The sequence below is a fragment of the Paramacrobiotus metropolitanus genome, unplaced genomic scaffold (genome assembly GCF_019649055.1).
Source record: "Paramacrobiotus metropolitanus isolate TYO unplaced genomic scaffold, Prichtersi_v1.0 Parri_scaffold0000024, whole genome shotgun sequence".
NCBI classification, from domain to species: domain Eukaryota; kingdom Metazoa; phylum Tardigrada; class Eutardigrada; order Parachela; family Macrobiotidae; genus Paramacrobiotus; species Paramacrobiotus metropolitanus.
In genome coordinates, this window is record NW_026570244.1 from 1,324,555 (window position 1) to 1,343,639 (window position 19,085).

Genomic DNA, 19,085 nt, shown 5'->3' on the forward strand with positions numbered 1-19,085 from the left:
ATCGTTTCATCAGTTGGCAGTGCGCTAACCGGCAGCGCTCGTACTCCGTTGACTGAAAGGGTATAAAAGTCACGAGCTGGCAGCGATTTTCACCATTCTATCCGTACTCGCCGTACTTGTGTTTCGTTTAATTTTGTTGGCATTAGTGGATTATTTTGTAATTCTCCTCCTTGGCCGTTCGTTAATCTGCCCGAGCGACGAAGTCCTGCCTGTCGCCGCCCAATAATTCCTGACTCGAGCCGGATACCAGCCAGAAGAAGGCATTCATCCTCGGTATTGCTCGGCCAGCGAGGGAAGCGAGGGAAGCGCGTCGCCAGGAAATGGATGCGCACTCTCACAGCCGCATCGATGGAAGCCAGCTGGCCAACGGCGCCAAGTGGACGATGGAGAAGTCCGATATAACCGTGCTTGCGTAAGTGATACTACCTGTTACAACCATCACCATATATACAGCAGTTATATACATGTACCTGCCTTCTGTGCGGGCGATCGCCGCCAGTGGCCAGTGGCCGGTATGCGCCGAATCGTGATTCCGGACTCACACAGCCCGGCCATTTCCGCCGCCGTTGCCCGGCACCCGCCTTCCGCTGGCTGATAATCAGCTGCGGCAATGGCGCGCAGGTGTGCCCTGCCGCTGACACGGCAGGCCATTAATCACACCGACCGCCAGCACTAACTAATTCGCCACTTGTTTTCTCCTCGCGCGATACGCAACGGCTGACTAACCAGCCTCGCGGACGCAACTGCGCTGGTTATGCAGCGACATTATTACTGCGGAATGCTGTTTAGCGGTAAACATGTCGTTAATCACCCGCCTTCTACTCAGTAATTGCCGCTCATTTCCACGACTCTCCGGCGACACGTGCACGTGACGCCCGTCATCAGTTTACTTTATTCGCCACGCAGTAAAAACCGTCATTTCCGGTCGGCGTACCGCATACACTTCGTGCATATATATATAAATTTGTATATACAGTATATGTACAGCATATATATGTACGGTGTAATGAATTATACTCAGGTTATTAGTGATGATTTGGTTTGACTGCAGTTGGCAGCTGGCGGAGAAGGAGGACGACGAGCGTCCGGAGGAATCGGCGACACCTTCGCCCTTCCAGGTGGGCAACCGGCACGTGCGGTTGGCCTACGCGCAGCAGTGCCCCGACTGGCTGTACCATCTGGGCCTGCTGGTGGACCCGCAGACCACGCCGGAGATGTTCGGCGACGTGCGCTACGTCTGCGTCAGCGGCACGGCCAGCCGCGCGCAGGAGCTGGCCGTCTGCTGTCTGCAGTCCCTCCAGATGCACATGCCCGTCGGCTACGCCATGGCCGACATCTGCGGCGGCCACGCCCGTTACGCCCTCTTCAAGGCCGGTCCGGTGCTGGCCGTCAGCGTAAGTGCACCCGCTTAATACACTCCCAACAGCGCGTTGACCCCGGGATGCGTTGCAGCACGGGATGGGCAACCCCAGTCTGAGCATCATGCTGCACGAGGTCCTCAAGCTCCTGCAGTACGCCCGCGCCAAACGCCCGGTGACCGTCATCCGCCTGGGCACCTGCGGCGGCATCGACGTCCCGCCCGGCACCACCATCATCACGGAGAAGGTCTTCAACGGGCTGCTGGAGCACTACTACGAGCAGTACGTGCTGGGCCGCGCCGTCCGCCACCCGGCCATCCTGGACGCGGGTCTCCGGGCCCGCCTCCTGGAGGTGGCTGGCCAGCCGGACATGGACGTCCCGGTGGTGGCCGGCAACACGCTGTGCGCCAACGACTTCTACGAGGACCAGGCGCGTCTCGACGGGGCCTTCTGCGACTTTGACGCGCAGCAGCGTCTGGACTTCCTGACGCACTGCGCCACCGCCCACGGCATCCGCAACATCGAGATGGAGTCGCTGTGCTTCGCCGCCATGACGCACCGCGCCGGATTACGAGGTACGTCCGGTTTGATCTAACTGATCGCTGTGTTTTTCCGCCTATTACGGAATATCCGTGATGCGTTGGTTCTTGGCTGACACAACTTCCGGTTGACGCAAGGTCACCGCAAGAGCGATGCGATAAAATGATAAGCGGTTGTTTTCTCTTGGCAGCGGCGGTGGTGTGCGTGGCGCTGCTGAACCGCCTGACCTCCGACAAGGTCACCGGCGACGTGGAGGTGCACTTCGAGGAGTGGCAGCGCCGGCCGCTGCGGCTGGTGGCGCGTCTCATCGCGCAGGAGCTGGCCGGCGTCCCGGCCGCGGAATCCCCGCCGATCGTCGCCGAAGCGCAACTGCAGGCGCTGCGGGCGGCGGTCAGCAGTGTGGCCGTCGGGCCAGCCGCCGGCGGCGTGCCGGGCAAAGGGCAACTCGTGCCGGAGGCGGAGCCGGTGCCGGCGCACCTGGACTCGGGCCACGAGTCGCCCGTCCTCGATCCGGCCAGTCCGGCGCGCGGCCTCTCGCCCACGCGCCTTATCTAATGCCCATTATCATCGCGATCGGCCGATCGATTGGATTGTCCAGCAACGGCCGATTGCCATCGCGATTTATCGGCCGAATGGATCGCGCGTGCTGCACCGTACAACAACACGTTACGCCGACCTTGCCATCATCTGATAACGCGCGTATACGGACCTGCTCAGTCATTACGCTGCCTTTCACGATGCACTCTCTTGCATAATTCACCGGATAATTGCTCCTAATACAATACGATAATATTATTGTTATTCTTATTTATTATACATGTCGGCCGCCCCATTTGTACATATCACTCGCTCTCTCTGTTTCGCACACGATCTTTACCGTGAAAACTGTGCAAATATTATTTATTTATTTATTGAGCAAATGCGTTCCACTTTCCGTAATAAAATTTTTACGAATTTGTTGCGCTGACGTAAATTGCCTTCGTTTACACATTAAACGTCTGTGTAATCAAGTGCCGGTAAAGTTGACCTTTCGCTTTAGCGGAAAAGCATCCATTACGCAGCGGTGGTTGCACGGTTGAATTGCCTTGTCAAAACGACGCTAATCCTGTCGTGTACGCTTGACGGGAACGCAGTGGAGCAGCAGCGAAAACACACCGTCAAACGCTCAGCAGACCACTTAAACCGCAGTCAATAATTAAGGCCACGTACGGCGTGTGTTTGTTCAAGCGACGGGAGCGGCAAACCGTGTTGATTGTGCACTGAATAAGCGGTGCGCCGCCGCGGGCGGTTGCGGCCGGCGACAGCCGTGTGCCGCTTTATATAGATTGTTCGTCAGTCGATGGTAACAGCGCGGTGATCACTAGCGTCTCCCGTATTGACGAGAATCCGGGCGATCGATGCAGCGACGGCATGCGCTGCCGGAGAACACCGTGGACCCGCTGATCGATCGCTCCACGCTTTCATTTGCACATGGCACGAACCGCAGCGCACGCGATTACCGCCCAGCGTGCCGTGTACGTTGCGCAGCGGGACGCCGGTTGCACTGCCGAAATTCAGGGCGCGGATTGTTGCGAGCGTTGGAGATACGTGTGACCTTTATTCTTAAGTATGCGGCAGCAGTACAGTACGTAGCAGATAGAATTCCTTTAAAGCCTGCAATTTATAAATTATACCGGTATATATAAGGACATGGTAGCCACTTCCGGTGGCGCTTTAATGCCGTTCAGCCGCTTTCGCTGTCGTCAAGTAGTACGTGAGGGGGACAAAGTAGCCATCCGCTGCACTTAGCCGGCACAGGCGCACTCCGCCAATCCGCGCTGACAAGTGCTCCCCGCCCGCCGTCATCGATCCGTCGACAGATACAACGGCCGGAACGTGAGGAGCGCGGTTAAGCGTCGACGATGCCGGCACACGTTAGCCCCGCCCACTCCGCCGCCGTACCGCCGTGCGGCAGTACAGGCAGCCCTACGTGCTCAATCGTCGATCGGATCGGATCGGATGGGAGCGGATGCCGTGAGATAATCGGGTCGGGAAGCCTTACGTAACTGCTCGCTTGTCGCACGTATTCTGTACGGTACTTACAGCATAAGCACATATACACACGGCCGTGTTGCTGTTTGTGGTGCGGTGAGTGCGCGCGCGTGCCTCTTAGTCGGGAATTTGCAGTCGCGAGTGAGTGTACGTGCGCTGTTAGCCCGGATTGATCAGCTAATCGTTAATGAGTGAGGCGTTTTATTGTCGGGATAGCATCAGGTAAAGCCCACACCAGCTGACACACTTTTCCGGCTTACGTTAATTGCTCTCTGCGCCGCTCATAATTAAGCCGGCGCTGTTTCCCTTGTTACCCGTTCTCTTGTTTCTTCCTACAGCAGACTGCAGTGTAAGTTATCGCTACTGCATAGTGCATATACACCTTGTATAATTAAGCATATATTGGATAATAATTACGGTATTATGCTTACATTTAGCAGCGGTTAATTGCATCGTCCGGCTGAGTGCAGTCTGTTTTCCCAAGACTTGATTGCGTGTGGCGCGTGTATATATGTGCAGCGCAGACGCATTCGTATATGCACATACTGCCGATTGAGTGAGCATTGAAAAGCACGAGCGACACGACCGCAGCGGCAATTAAGCGGGCAGCAGACGAGGAGACAAGGAGCGGGGATATATATGCATTACCAAGTGGAGCGAAGGATGAGTGTTTAGCGAGCGACGCACGACAAGCGCGCATCGGATCCGACGGGAGAAAATTGGCTTGATTTGTTGGGAAGTGCGCAGGAGTCGGGCGCGCATCACAGCCAGTAATTAGCCGGCCGACCTAGCCGGTTGCGGCGATGCAGCCGCCGCGGGCGCCGCTCACCGTTGCCGTCCAGCGGGAATAGCGCGGAATGTGAGCCCGTCTCCGCCACCGACGCGCCGGCCTCGATGGCTCCGCGTCCTGCCGGCAGTGTCCGCAGCCGCACCGCTTCCCGCCTTCTCCGCCTCGCCGTTCCGCTACATCTCTCCGCGTTGCCCGCACCGCCCGGGACGCCGCTTCCGCAGAGGACAAAAGGGCGGACCACCCGGCCGCTGCGGCCGGGACCCCCGCCCACGGGCGGCGTCCACCGCCGGCCCGGCCGGACACCGCCGCCGGTGCCCGCGGGTGGGTAACCGCTGTCGCGTGTCGGCACGTTTTTGCATTTATTTGGCAGTGCTCTTCATATAATTATATATATCTGAATCTGATACGCCGCCGTCCATTGCCCATCGCGCGGAGGATCGAGGATGCTGCAAGTGCTGGCACAGACCTTCTTCACTGTCTGGGGTAAGCACTGGCGTACGCATCCATTAGCGGTTAATTAAGTTAATTAAGCGGCCGGTAAATGGCCAATTAACGGCCGCTGTACGTAGTATGGGGGCATGTAGTACAGTGTGCCGGCAATCAGCTGTACAGCAGCCAGTTGGTTACAGCGTAAATTGCAGCTGGAAGCGGAAATGTAGCGGTAAGTGAGCCGCGCGTTGAATGCATCCCGGCCTGGTGCGGGCTATTGTCAACGGCAGCCGAAGGAGCGCACGAGCGGGACAACTGTGCCTGCCGATGCGCGGGATACATGCCTATATGTCATGTATACGTAGGCGTCAATAAAGCGTTCTTTGATCCGGGCCTGCCTGTTCTGTTCGCTCCTGTCAAGCGTGCATTTCCCCGGCTTACAATCCGGCTGAGCGGCGTGAATGCCGGCTTGAGTTTGAGTGGAGGGGATTTGTGGCGGCGTTAGCGGTGATCGATATCGGCGTGCGTTTAGTCGCGGTGTCGGTGCTTATAATGCCCGGTCGCAGCCGCAGGTTGCCGTTAAATGCCAGTGCGGTGTGATTGTGTTGTCCAGCGCGGGATGATGAGTGGGCGCCGGCTTAATGGCTGCTATTGCAGCGGGAAGAAAAGGGGACACGGCAAAGGGAAGAAGAGCGCAGCTTACATAACCTGCGGCCGCTTCTCGGTGCTCTCCACCGGCATCGATACTTAGACGCCGTAATGGGCCACTGGCAGTCAATTGCGCCGATAAGCCGCCTGCCGGTAGCTGAATAGCCGGGATTGCCGCGTGAATGGCCCGCATACATATCACTGCCGCCGACGATTGTTGGCTCAACAAACACAACACCGACCGCCACCATGATCCGGCCGGGAGAAAGCGGGCCAATCAATGCAGCCCATGCTGCTCCCGTTCCCACGCACGTAGCGGTGTGCTGTTCGTCGGGGGAATACCATATTCCCTTTCGTAGATCAACAAAACAACCGATCCACTGCATTGTGCAGCTGGCATATATAACACACACCTATTGACAGTAAAGGTCACTTTTTATTTTCCACTGCACCACCGTGCAGTGCGTTAAATACTGTAAAAAATATTCATGAAAACTTCAAAATAATCGGTCTGGCGTTGCAGCTGTCGTCTACCGACCGGAAACCGTGTGCGACGTGCTGGACTGCCTGCAGTCGCGGCGTCCCTGCCTACAGGGCCTGGCCTGCAACTCCCTGATGGCCTCCATCCCGCGCCTCTGCGGCCCCACCGACAGTCAGTATCCGCGGTGTATCGGCACCCGTGACCTTTCACTGACGCGCCCGTTGCTCTCTTGCAGACGAACACTGCTACAGCCACCAGCGCCACGAATGCCGCGAGACGCTGTTGCGCTTGAAATCCTCACCTGAAGTGCAGCACAACTGCTTCTGCGCCGACGACGACGACCACTACCACGACGATGCCGGGTCGACGCAAGTGGCGACGAAGAGCGGCGCCGGTAGCGCAGGCAGTTCGCGGAGCTGTCAGGATTGGTACAACCTGGTGATGAATCATCCCTGCCTGTACCAGCAGCAGATCCATCCGGCCTTCCTCCCGCAGTACGGGCGGCCCGGCGCCGCCGCCTTCAGCTTCGACCTGGAGCTGGCCAACCAGCTGCTGCTGCAGCGCCACATCGTCCTCTCCTGCACCTCCGCGCTGCACGCCTGCCGCAAGAGCCCTCTGTGCCGGCGCGTGTATGACGAGTTCCGACGACGGTGCCGGCTAAAGGACGACCGCTGCCGCATGACCAAGTAAGCATACTTTCACTGCGCACGCAGTGCACAACATACAGCCGTGTGTTGTCCTTAGTGCGGCGTTGTGCTACAATTCCTACGAGCTGATCAAACTGACCCCGCTGTGGAAGTGCCTGTGTGACCGTCCCTCGGAGAAAAAGTGCCTCCGCATACAAAAGTCCATCATCGCCAACGCCTGCATCGGTAAGGCCTGCTTAACGCTTGCCATATAATCCCACTTCCGGTTGACGTTCGACCGTTAATTATAGTTGGATCTTTCCCGTGGTTGTTGAAAGAGGACGAGGAGACCACCACCGTCGCCCGTCCCACACGACTCCGGACGACCATCACCACCCGGCCGCCGTACATCCCCGGCACCACCCGTCGCGCGCCGCCTCCCGCCCGTCCCGTCCAGGTCATCCTGACGTCCACCGCGCCGATCCTACCGGACGACAGCTCCGTCACCGACCCCGACATCGACGGTACTGAGGCCGAGGAGACCACTGCCGCTACCCTTACGGACCCGGACCTAGAGCTGGAGCCGTATCCCGGACCGGATGAGGAGTTCCTCCTGTTCCCCCGTATCGCACTCTTCCTACTGCAGCCTTTAGTTGAGACCATCCGCAACGTCCTGGCTCAAGAGTATGAAATGGAGACGTTGCCGCCGCCTCCGACGACTACGCCCCTCCCGGAAACGGAGCCAGTCACCGACAGCGACGGGCAGCCGGTGGACGGGGCAGAAACCGAGCCGGGCGCGATGGAGGCGACGGAGCAAGCGGTGGTCACCGTTGAACCGGAAGGGACGCCGCCATTGCCCACCCTGGCGTTGTTCACCAGTAAGAAAGCGGTGACGAGCGCGGGGGTCGCTCAAAAAGGGTCCAGCGCCGGCGGAACCACTCCCGCTCGGTCGACGCGGCCAACGCGACCGCCGTGGCGCATCACCGTCACCTCCAGCGCCCGACTTCCGGCTTCGCGAACGACCGCAGCGTTAAACAACCGGACGATTTCCACGACGACTTTCGGAAAAACGCCGACGGCCGGTCGAGTGTCACCGGCCAGCACCTTCCGACCATCGGTACGAACGCCAACGGCCGGCCGCTCGACCGCGGGTCCGCTCAAATCCACCGGCGAGACTGCCACACCCATTTTCGGTCCGAGAACAACAGCCGGTGACCCGGACAGTGTCACCGATTCGTCCGCCGAACAGACCAGCGCCAGCCCGGACGACGGTCTGGAGACGGTACCGGTGACCACGACCACGGAGCCGGACGAACCCATCGTCTACACGCCGGATCCGCGCGGACTGCACTCCGGCGCCTGCCTAACGCAGATGGAGGCTTGGAGCCGCCAGCAGCCGGCCTTCGCGGAGGCCCTGACGCAGTACCACAACGCGTGTCGTTGGCACTCGGACCTCAACGAGACCTGCAACGCCGCCGACTGCCTGGACGGGGAGGTGCGGATGCAGCGCTGGATGGGCCGCTGGATGGCGCTGTGCCGCAATCTGTCCTGCGAGGGTAATCCGCACTGCGAGCAGCTGCTGCAGATGCTGAACCCCGGTTGTGTCCACGTGGCCGCCTTCCTCGAGGAGATGGACACCGGTCAGTCGGCGTATAGTCGGCCCAGTGACCTTTTAACGCATATTCGGTAATTAGCCCGTTGACCTTTAATAATACCGCTGTGTGTTTAGAGTTGACGATCACGTGCCGCGACATCCGGCGCAACATCGTGCTGCAGGTGCCGCGCGGCCACCACCGACGCGTGCACCTCTCGGAGACCTGCTCGCAGTTGTGCACGTGCGATGTGCAGTCGACCGGCGCCAACCGCAACCAGCGCGACCAGATGACCTGCTACAATCTGCCTTGTGTCGAGTCCAAGGACTGCCTTAGCGACTACGCCAGTAAGTACACCGGCCTTTTCTTTTAAACGACCTCCGCGTTTCATTCTCCCGCTAAATTATATTGCAGCGTACCCTCCCGGCTCGCCGGCTTATCGTGCCTTCCAGGGCGCCTGCGTCTGCTACGCCTCGCGACTACACTGCATTCGCCCGTACAACTACACTGTCGGCAAAGGTAACTTCATGCTGTATTACTTGCTGCTCCTGTCTCGAAGTGGGCGTTAATTGCAGGGGCGTGGCTGTTCATGGGATACAGTGCCTTGGAGGAGAGCCTCATGCTACCCTACACCAACGTCTCCCTAAAAACCCACCTACTGGATCACGTCAAGAAGTTGCCCTATCCGCAGCGACGCACGGTAAATTAAACGCAGCTTCTCCGGAAGTCGTGACCCGTAACGGCACAATGATGTCAAATATAAATGGTGTTGGTTGCTTTTATAGGACACGTGCCTGTTCAGTCAGGTGCCCAGCGATCCAGACTACATCGTGCTCAAGGCCGACCTCTTCGAGTGGGACAACTCCAGCGAGAACGGCGGGGTCGCCTCACCCGGCACTCTCGCCAACGAGGTCAATCCAGAATAATTTCACCAATAACCAGTGCATTTTATGCAATAGTGTTGTGTAATTATGCAGGCTGCCTGCGACAAGTTCTTCAACTGGCTGGCCAACCAAATCAGCGAGCGCCGGCCGGCCGTCCGACAGGACCTGCTGCTGGCGCTGGTCAAGCTGGCCGAGGCGGAAATAGCGCCGCACACCGCTCCTAACGCCGCCGGCAGCTGGCGGCGGCCGGTGCGCGTCGGCCACCCGCGGGGGGCTCTTCAGGCCTGGCTGCTGCATCTCCCAGTGGCCTTGGCGCTGACCTTTCCACTCCTTCACTACCGACACACGTGCTCCCTTCTCTGATACGCAGTGGCGGGACTTCCGGTCCCCGGGTACTCCCGACGCCTGGGCTGGGCCTCCCCGTTCGGCCCGTTCCCCGTGCGCGGTGCCCAGTAGTCCTGCGATCGCGTTTCCGGAGCCGGATGGCCCAGATTCTCGGCGATGAGAAAACAGCGTTGATTATCTGAACAGTCGTTGATGGAGTTGCGCTGCCGCTGGTGCCTTGCGCTTTCAACTGATCGGTAAAGTGCACCGTGACCTTTACCTGCCTGACCTGCTGTCTCTTTTTTCCCACTGCCTCGTAAATGAATTATCCTGAATCTCCTGTTTCAGTTTATATTGAAATGTTTATATTGCTCTGCCCAGTGATAGCTCGTCTGCATATATATATGCCGGATCGAATTGGCTTTAGACTGTGAGCGGTGTTGATCAGCGGTTGAATTTCTTTCCTGTGCACCGTAGATGCGCTATAACATGATTATGATAGAACATTCAGATGAAGAACGGTTTGTAAATGTCCGTAATTATGCTGACGCCGATGCTAATAACGTCATAATTATTATGATTCCGTACAATTCCGGAGAACATTCACCGGCACCCGCAAACGGTTGGTATGGCACGGTGAGCCGTGAACGTTGCTAACCTCAGTAAGAGCGTGACTGCCAAGTGCCCACTGGCTGACTCGATTCGGGCTTGAGTGTACAAACTGCCCAACATATGCCAGATCTCCACGTTTAATGAAGTCTGATATGAAATATGAACAGATTTAGTTAACGATACAGCGGACTGTCAACTGTCACGTCTACGCTTGACCTTTACCTAATTCCATTTCAGAACAAGCCTTTTCAGACTGTAGTCGACCGGATTGCAGTGCATCGAGTTAATCTTCGTAAAATCAGTTAGTTCACTCATAAGCCTCAGTGATCCACACCGAAGCAGATGCCGGTGGCCGGAAAGAAGCTGATATATCTGCGCACCAATCGTGTCCTTCTAAATCATAACATGCAGCATCGACCGCTAACTACATTATACTTATTATCTATATACTATATGTATATGTACAAGTATACATGCATATTATATCTATATCTATATGTGTACATGAATATGTATACATGTATACATAATACATGTATACATGTATATTATTATTCAGGCACTTAACACAAGTACACAACTACGACATACTGCCTGAATACAGGATTGTTTTAGGTACATGGTTAGTAGTACTTAGCACTTGCTAGTGCTAATCGTAAGAATGTTATCTTGTCAGTACAGTCGTCGAAGACAATGATTTTTCCGCAATGGCATGTTTGTATGTCAATGGATTGTTGGATTAGTGACTGCAAATATTGGATCTAATAATACTGGTACTGTCTATGGTCATAACAAATTTAATGCGTATACGACCACGTCAGTATGCAGTGCGTACCTGCGGCTGTACCGGCACATACATACACGTGCTGCATAGTTTCATGTGCAGTATAATTATTATGTCGGCCATAATTGAATATCGTTGATGCGCCAACGAATGTCAGCTGACTTGCAGCTGCTGCATGTCGTTGACAAGCAAATGAAGCAGTAGGCCCGGTTATAGTCCACGCCGATAACATATAATCTGCCTGCCAGTTTCGTAGGTTTCTTAGGTTTCTTAATGCATCTGTAGTGTCACTGTCAACGCACCCTACATCCGCGGCAGTCTTCTTGATGAAATTGACAAATAAATAATCCATTCACTGCGCCCATTAACAGGCATTCTCTTATTACCTTGCCCGATTATATAATCGGCAGTCGTGCGTGCAATGTTGACGACGGTCAGTGTGTTGGTGGGGAGCGCGGCCTTCCTGGCGGCGGTGCTGTACTTCTTGCAGCGCTGGAGCAGCTCGGCGCCACGGCGGCCGCCCGCGGGCGGAGTGCTACCGCCGCAACCACCGGGCTGGCCGCTGCTCGGCAACCTGACGCTGATGCTCAGCCGCCAACGCCACCGCCTCATCCAGGCGGCCGGCAGCCAACTGGGCGGCTGCATGACCCTCAAAGTCGGACCCAGGTAACCACGTACGAACCCTAAACTGCTAGCATTATGGGGCAAGGCGTCAGTTCGGCAGCGCACTTGTGGGTGGTTGCCATGGCGACTTTGTACTATACTGGAATAATTTGCTTAAAATATTGCTGCATGTATAATGATAGGCGCTCGGTGTGGATTACATCGTACGAGTACTTCCGGGAGGCCGTCATCAACCACGCCTGGGAGTTTGCCGGACGCCCAGCGGAAATGGCCGATCCGGAAATTAGTAACGAACTCGGTACGTCAGGCCGGCTGGTTTACTGGTAATAACGCTGAACTGACAAATTGCCGGTTAGGATGTGATGCTAAGTGACTAACCCGTGGTTCGGCAGGCATCGCGGCCAGCGGCGTCAGCGAGCCGGAGCGGGAGATCCGCAAGTTCACGCTGATCAGTCTGCGCAGCTTCGGCTTCGGCAAGTCCAGCATGCAGGAGACGATGCTGCGCGAGGCCGACGAGCTGGTCAGCGCCTTCCGCCGCCACTGCTCCACCGCCTCTGAGGGGCGGTTGTCCCAGCCCCGCCCCTTCAACCCCCGCAGTCCGCTGGCCAACGCCGCCGCCAACGTCATCTGCTCGGTGCTGATGGGCAACAACTTCCAGCAGGGCGACACCGACTTCCGCGTCCTCAGCGACGACTTGACGGAGGCCATCAAAAAGGTCATGCTCACCCAGCAGGCTCGCTCCTTTCCCCTCCTGCGCCTCTTTGTCAATCGCGGCATCAAGACCGCCAACGACACCTTCCGGCGCACACACGCCTTCTTGAAATCCATCGTTGCGGACCACGTCGAGCAGCACCAGCCGGGAATGCCGCGCGACTTCGTGGACGACTGGTTCGACAAGGCGGCCGACGAGGCGGCGAAGGCCGGTGATAAACCGCAAGGGAAACCGGTGTTCCGTGCTGAACACTTGCCGACGGTGCTGATGGATCTCTTTATCGGCGGTTTCGAGACGACCACGACGACCTTCCAGTGGTATTAATTGCGGGCGGAACAGCTTTCCCACGGTCAGGTTATACTGTGACCTTTCTCTCTCTTTTATAATTAGGATCTTCCTGATGTTGCTGCACAACCCGGACGCACAGACCAAGATCCACGAGGAAATGGAGCGCGTTCTGGGGTCCCGTTCGTCCACTTCCGGTCAGCAGGTGACGTTGGAGCAGCGCGACGCGCTGGTGTACACGGAGGCGGTCATTCTGGAGACGCTGCGCAAGTACCCGCTCATCCCCTTCGCCATACCGCACCTGTGCACGCAGACCACCAAGCTGGGCGACTACACCATTCCCCAAGGTAGGTGCTTACTTTCGGTGACCTTCGGGTCAACCTTTTCACTAACGGGCGTTTATTATTGCTTGAACAGGGACGCAGGTGATGCTGCACCTGTTCTCCATCCACCACGACCCGGCGCTCTTCCCCGAGCCGGAGCGCTTCCTGCCCGAGCGCTTCCTCGGGGCGGACGGCCGCCTGTCCGTCCCGGAGCAGTTCGTGCCCTTCTCGGCGGGCCGGCGCTCCTGCATCGGGGAGCAGTTGGCGCGCAAGGAGCTCTTCCTCTTCTTCGCCAACATTATGCTCAACTTCTCCATCCTCCCTGCCGCGGAAGGGCAACTGCCGTCGCTCAACGAGAACGACGGCATCGTCATGTACCCCGATCCCTACGAAATCATCCTGCAGGAGCGCTGAGCACTGAACAGTACCGGTCTCGCATCCAAGATTTTGCAAAATATGTTGTTTGTACAACGTGCAGTATAATACGTATTATGTTCTGCTAAAAGCAGTAGCAATAATGCCGCTTTCGACAGGCAGTAGAACGGGTGGACTGGTCGGCTGGTTAGCGGACGGCCGGCATGTCACATGACCAGTCGGTAAAGCCTGCATTATACCTGGTTTATTTGAATTAACAGAACAGTTACCAAAAACAACTCAGTGTCATTATTTTTCCGCTACCGGTAACTGTTTCACACAACTCCTCACAGCGAAGGGACTAGGCTCGTCCTTCCACTCCATGACCTCGCGCTCCTCTCTTGCAACGGAATCAGCTGACACACGTGCAGATACATGTGCGCCGGTACTCAGTACCGGCGCACAGGTTGTGCCGGTTGCGGATCTTGTACAGCCACAGCTGTGCTTCCTGGTGCTGCGGTTATACCCGGCCGTTGGTACAGAACCGGTGTTACCCGTTCCCGGTTACCGGTGATGGTTTGGAAGTCTGCATTGTTGCCGTTCATCAGCTTCTTCTGCTCGCGCTGCCGTACGATGCTTTAGCTGCACAGTAGTATTATACGAGTATGGTATGTATGGCTGGATGAAAGCGCATTGAATTGAAGGGTAATGCGCTGGGAATCGGCCATGTCCGGAATTGACGCGCTGGATCTTTTGGTAGAAAAACATGAATGTTGTGTTGTGTGTGGCTTGTGGGAGCTCTCAGGGTGTTTACACTTTACATTCACTTCCCGTTAACCAGAAATAGTCTTTTTCTACACCGAAATGCGTTGAAACTTTGTGGAGTTTTCGGACAGCCATAACCTCCGGAAACGGATGTTGTCCGCATAAACGGTTTTCACGTTAATTTTGTTACATATTTTATGGCATAGCATTCAGTAACAAAAGGTCACGGCACGGCTACACCGACCGGTCGACTGTGCTTCTATTTTTGTGATGTGGAACTGGTACGCATTAGCGGTAACCAAAGGAATGACAATGCGAGCTAGGGAATTGTTGTGGAGAAAGTACACACAAAGTACTAACGCGCTATGCGTAGTTTGCGCGTATTACGTACGTGTTATGACGTACGTGTTGTCTGTTCCGTTACGTACGACGTGCTGTTCTTATCTAACGCATTTGGATCGCTAATTGCATCCACGATTCTGGTTTAACTAATCAGTCTGAAGTTTCTGACTTCAACTAAATCTGTGAGCTTGTTTCTAGCTGAAAGGTCGTGTGACTCTAGGTTAGAAGGAAGTTCATATCTCGTTCTGTTCTGTTCTGTTTGCTTGTTCGTTCGGTTTGGTGATTAAACATTTGGGAAGTTCCTGAGTGTTTCGGTTTCGGTAACTTTCGTTAGGCACAGCAATCCGCTCGTACCTAGCGGAAGTAGGCAGTAGCACCACTTACGGAGTCCAGAGCATATTCCCACTCTACCAATTGAGTAGGTTTGGTCATCTAGTGCGGTTGTCGCGGTGCGACTTCCGCATATAGCATGTCAGTACAGACTGAAGTACAAAATATGTAACAAGGGTACTGATGGAAGTGAAGTAAAGAACAGCAGTATACAAATACAAGAAACAGCCTCGGCTACGCCTCCGCATTTCTTGTGATCCACGGCCACCTTACTTGATTTCGATTGAATATTTACTTAATAGTATCACATCTATATTTCGTCGTAATATGATCGGTACATCGCAATAGCGCGAAAAAACCGGATTTATGTAATAATTACAGATTCTCTCAGATCAGTATTAAATCTCTCCACTTGATCCATGATTCTCTGAACCCCAACCTGATGCTTCTCAGTACCGGTATCTCGGTCACCCGCTCACCTAATGAGCCCTGCCCACTAGAAAGGAGTGATAGCTCGGTAACTGTCTCACTTAGTGGGTGGGCTCTGTGCACAAAACAGTAGTGGTAGCTCGGTCACTCGTTCACCTGGCGGACTGTCTGCACTGGGCTATTGTGGTAGGGCGGGCAATCGTTACACTGGACAGCAGCGTTAGGTCGGTCACTTTTTCACCTAACGGGCTGTGTGCATTGGACAGTAGTGGTGGATCGGCCACTTGTTCACCTAGCGGGCTCCGTATACTGGGAAGCAGCGTCAGCTTGGTCTTAGAAGCTAGCTAGCGTTAGCGTTAGCTTAGAAGAAACAGATGCGGCTTCGCCTCCGCGTTTCTTGTAATCCAGGGCCGGAATCAATGAACAGCTCGGTTACACATTCACGTAAAGTTTTGAGCACTAGATAGTGGTGGTAGCTCGGTCACTCACTATGTCATTTATCGATTTTGCTCACTGGACAGCAATGGTATAGCTCGGTAATTCACGCACTCAAAATTAGCGATTTTGCTCATTAGATGGCAGTGGTAGCTCGGTATCTCACATTCAGTTAGCGATTTTGCTCACTGGACAGTAGTGGTAGGTCGGTAATTCACTCACTCAATTAGCGATTTTGCTCACTGGACAGAAGTGGTAACTTAATTTTATGGTTGGTGTTGTACGAAAATAAGTTCAATTTATTCCGTTTAATTTGCCTATTAATAATTGATGTGGGGTATTGTATCCAGGCAAACGTTTTCAAAGTTTAAAGGTCACCTTGAAACTGGGTTGGATCGTTTGCGGCATCGTGCCGGCACGATTCTGATGGGACGTATTCAGAAATAAAAGTCATGTGACGCAGTTCTGGACCACGGCCGATCTAACTGTGGTATCAGATTTTTTCAAAAGGTTTTGGTAAGACAGATCTCCAGACTGTGGGGAGGCCGCGCGTAATATTGATCATTTTCTTAATACAGGCAAACGCAACAGATCGGCTGACTCACAATCAGTCTGGCTTAGATAGTACGAGTGGGCATATCGCCTTAATAAATCAGCAGCTACTCTGTATATCTTAAAAATGAAACACTTACGATACGATTAACTATCTACGGTGTATAATTACGATTAATTATCTACGGTATATAGAAATCATTATGTGACAATGTACACAAATTAGGCGGCTACACACTGGCACAGTGTGATAACGCAATGTAATCAGCAAGTGAAAGTTTTCGCGCATGTACACGATGTTGGTGCCGTGTACCGGGTCACTTCCTTTAAGCGGAAGCATCCGATTTTCGAACTGGACAGAAAGCTCTACACAGAATCGTTCACTTGGTAGCCTAACCAGCGTTTCTGTACGGTTACTGCTACCGGCGGTGCGCTGTTAAGCGCGTCACCTTGGTGTTACTTAATAGTCCCCATAAATACATGTATCAATGGGTTAGTTGATACTAAAGCTACTCTAACGGGTAACCTTTACATGTTTTTAGTAGCGTTGTTTCGTCCTGACAAAAAATTATATCGCTAGTACTGCTACCTTCCAAGCATATCTCGATTTTTTTTGTTGAAGGTTTATATTAATGTTGCCTTACAGAGCAAACTGCCAGACGGACCGGTCTCATCATTCCTTCACAAAGTTTTCTTATTCAACTTACCGGGTGCAGTTCTTCTACCATGCAGGACATAAATATTTCGCATTGGACAAATAATTTAACAAGAAGAAAATAGCAAGAAACCAGTAGATGTGTAAAGGGAAAAAAGGAGGAAAGCCGGATGCTTGAGCATTAGCCGCCGGGGTCGCGGGATGCGGATGCCGGTGGCCGGAAAGAGAGAGAGGTAATACTGCCGATGCGGCGGGTGCCGGCCGGATGCCGGTGGTTCGTGGTGACCGGTACGGTTCAAAAGTCCCGGTCAAATAAACCTGCAATAAATATTTACAAGTAGGCATTTCCAGACGCCGGCAGACTAATAAGCCGACGGAACGACCGGAAATCGGCAATTTTATCCAGATGAAGCGTTTCTGACCCGGCTTACCGAACGACACACGGAGGCAGAAAGAGAGGTAGGATTTGTAATTAGGGAAGAAGGCGGAGGCAGAAAAGAGGAGACGCAATATAAAGACAAGCACAAGAGCCAGCAGCGGAAGTGGACCTAGAAGAACAACCACTCTGAGCGACATGGGACGGTTACACTGCACTGACCTGGGATGATGGGTCCCGGCGCGAAAAAGGGATTCAGCCCACCGATGTCGTCCGGCGGGAAGATGGCCGGCGGCGGCGGCGCCAGTCCCGCGCCGAACGGATCTGGCTCCAGCGCCCCGATCCCTCCGCCGCCGCCTCCGCCGCCGCCCAGGCCGCCACTGGCTCCGCCTCCGGAAGTCCCTGTCGAGGAGATATGTTAGCATTTAACACGGGTGAACTAGCGCAGTTAACGCACCGGTGAGTGAGGAAAAGAGAAGGAACATGGCCATGCCCCGCAGCACCGCGCGGTCGGCCATGACCTTTGCGTAGTACTGGGCGTTGTAGTCGACGGGGTAACGCACCGGCAGCCAGAACTGCCGCCCGCGCCGATCGTACCGTTCCTCGCTGGAATGGGCGTATTTGCCGTTCCATCCCGCGCGGCGTTTACCGCGACCGACAACACCGCTTAACTGACTACGAATGACAAAATGCCGGCGACCAGCCGCCGCTGTTATAGGCCGTCCATTTAGCGGGTCGTCCCTTTTCCGGTTCATCCTCGGTTTAATTTCGATCGCATCAGCATTACTGACGGCCGCTGATGCCGTAGCCGGCACGGCCATTAGGACGACGGCCAGTGCAAGGAGTTGCAGAAAGCAGCGCGACATAACCAGGGATACAGCGGTGCATGTATATATGCCGGCGTCATGTAGCGCTCATGGGCGGAAATCCTATCAACATCCTATCCGCTCTCCTCGATCATCCACTGTACAGTGCCACCATGCAGCTTCCCCAGCGTACAATCACAATGGATAAGGACAGATTATCTATATGTAGACGTCAAAGGTCACGCTACATCGCGACGCTAGACCAGCTTTCGTACTGTAAACATATACAGCAAATGAACGCTCCTGACAATGGGAACATATAATTAACTAGATCATGGAAACAATATGCTGTTCAGTGCCGACAATGTGGTATCTATCGCTTGCCGCTGCAACGGCCAGTGAGATGAAATCATCAACTTAGCGGAAAAGTAGCGAAACACGATCCGGCCGGCTTAATTTGCGGCTTCCCTCAGCACGCTGTCCATCGACATTCGACACAGTGACCAGCGTGTAGCCGTGCCGGTAAGATTGCACAAGCACGCTGGCCGACAGCGTCCACTGTTGACTGTGATGAACACGGCGTGATACTGTTTGTAATTGTCTGTTTACTGGCGCCGATGCTCTGTTGATCCCCGGGTCCGTCGCGTGGCCGGTGTATAATCAACAATCACAAATAACTGTACACTGTACAGTATCTGCCGTGCCACCGCGTTAAACAGTCATTTCTACTGACAGTGAGCTGTATCGGCAGATGTTTACATCAGCACGTACAGGTACGGTGCATCGTTAACCACTTACTACTGTGATTGCGTCGGCCGGATGAATTGCTTCGAACGTCCCGGCGCACGGCGGGCCATGACCTTGTGTGACCCCCTCGACGACCAGTACCGAATAATGGGCACGGGTGCGTGTGCCGCACCGAGCGCTGCATCAGAGACTTCGTAATCCATCACCATACTTGTATTACTGTACGTCCTGGCATATTCGGATTTCCATGC

The 19,085-nt window shown here is 54.7% G+C and overlaps 4 protein-coding genes across 10 annotated transcripts; 3 read left to right on the forward strand and 1 right to left on the reverse strand.

The window, feature by feature from the left end:
• The first annotated feature begins 93 nt into the window (after nt 1-93).
• Nucleotides 94-2,859, forward strand: LOC129587229 (uridine phosphorylase 1-like). 2 transcript variants are annotated; one of them, XM_055480861.1, is made up of 5 exons: nt 94-412; nt 1,052-1,234; nt 1,277-1,394; nt 1,453-1,933; nt 2,089-2,859. In XM_055480861.1, the coding sequence occupies exons 1-5, from the start codon at nt 321-323 to the stop codon at nt 2,451-2,453; spliced, it is 1,239 nt and encodes a 412-aa protein (XP_055336836.1). In that variant the 5' UTR covers nt 94-320; the 3' UTR covers nt 2,454-2,859. The 2 variants fall into 2 exon arrangements, with proteins under 2 accessions (XP_055336836.1, XP_055336835.1); XM_055480860.1 differs by having other exon boundaries at nt 95-412; nt 1,052-1,394.
• A 633-nt stretch (nt 2,860-3,492) lies between these two features.
• Nucleotides 3,493-10,197, forward strand: LOC129587231 (uncharacterized). Of its 5 annotated transcripts, none has more exons than XM_055480867.1 (11): nt 3,493-3,504; nt 4,367-5,202; nt 6,320-6,448; nt 6,513-6,963; nt 7,022-7,149; nt 7,215-8,543; nt 8,633-8,842; nt 8,910-9,014; nt 9,071-9,195; nt 9,281-9,406; nt 9,473-10,197. In XM_055480867.1, exons 2-11 carry the CDS (start codon nt 5,163-5,165, stop codon nt 9,740-9,742), a joined length of 2,913 nt encoding a protein of 970 aa, XP_055336842.1. In that variant the 5' UTR covers nt 3,493-3,504; nt 4,367-5,162; the 3' UTR covers nt 9,743-10,197. The 5 variants fall into 5 exon arrangements, with proteins under 5 accessions (XP_055336842.1, XP_055336840.1, XP_055336838.1 ...); XM_055480865.1 differs by lacking the exon at nt 3,493-3,504 and adding an exon at nt 3,563-4,278; XM_055480863.1 differs by lacking the exon at nt 3,493-3,504 and adding an exon at nt 3,563-4,278 and having other exon boundaries at nt 4,370-5,202.
• Nucleotides 10,198-11,256: 1,059 nt separating this feature from the next.
• On the forward strand, nt 11,257-13,709 carry LOC129587294 (cytochrome P450 2J4-like). The gene is made up of 5 exons (XM_055480966.1): nt 11,257-11,765; nt 11,906-12,021; nt 12,116-12,752; nt 12,826-13,067; nt 13,138-13,709. Exons 1-5 carry the CDS (start codon nt 11,521-11,523, stop codon nt 13,455-13,457), a joined length of 1,560 nt encoding a protein of 519 aa, XP_055336941.1. The 5' UTR covers nt 11,257-11,520; the 3' UTR covers nt 13,458-13,709.
• A 3,343-nt stretch (nt 13,710-17,052) lies between these two features.
• On the reverse strand, nt 17,053-18,555 carry LOC129587373 (uncharacterized). Of its 2 annotated transcripts, none has more exons than XM_055481090.1 (3): nt 17,739-18,555; nt 17,504-17,683; nt 17,053-17,223 (listed from the first exon to the last, which is right to left on the reverse strand). In XM_055481090.1, exons 1-3 carry the CDS (start codon nt 18,145-18,147, stop codon nt 17,201-17,203), a joined length of 612 nt encoding a protein of 203 aa, XP_055337065.1. In that variant the 5' UTR covers nt 18,148-18,555; the 3' UTR covers nt 17,053-17,200. The 2 variants fall into 2 exon arrangements, with proteins under 2 accessions (XP_055337065.1, XP_055337066.1); XM_055481091.1 differs by lacking the exon at nt 17,053-17,223 and adding an exon at nt 17,397-17,470 and having other exon boundaries at nt 17,546-17,683.
• Nucleotides 18,556-19,085: the final 530 nt, after the last annotated feature.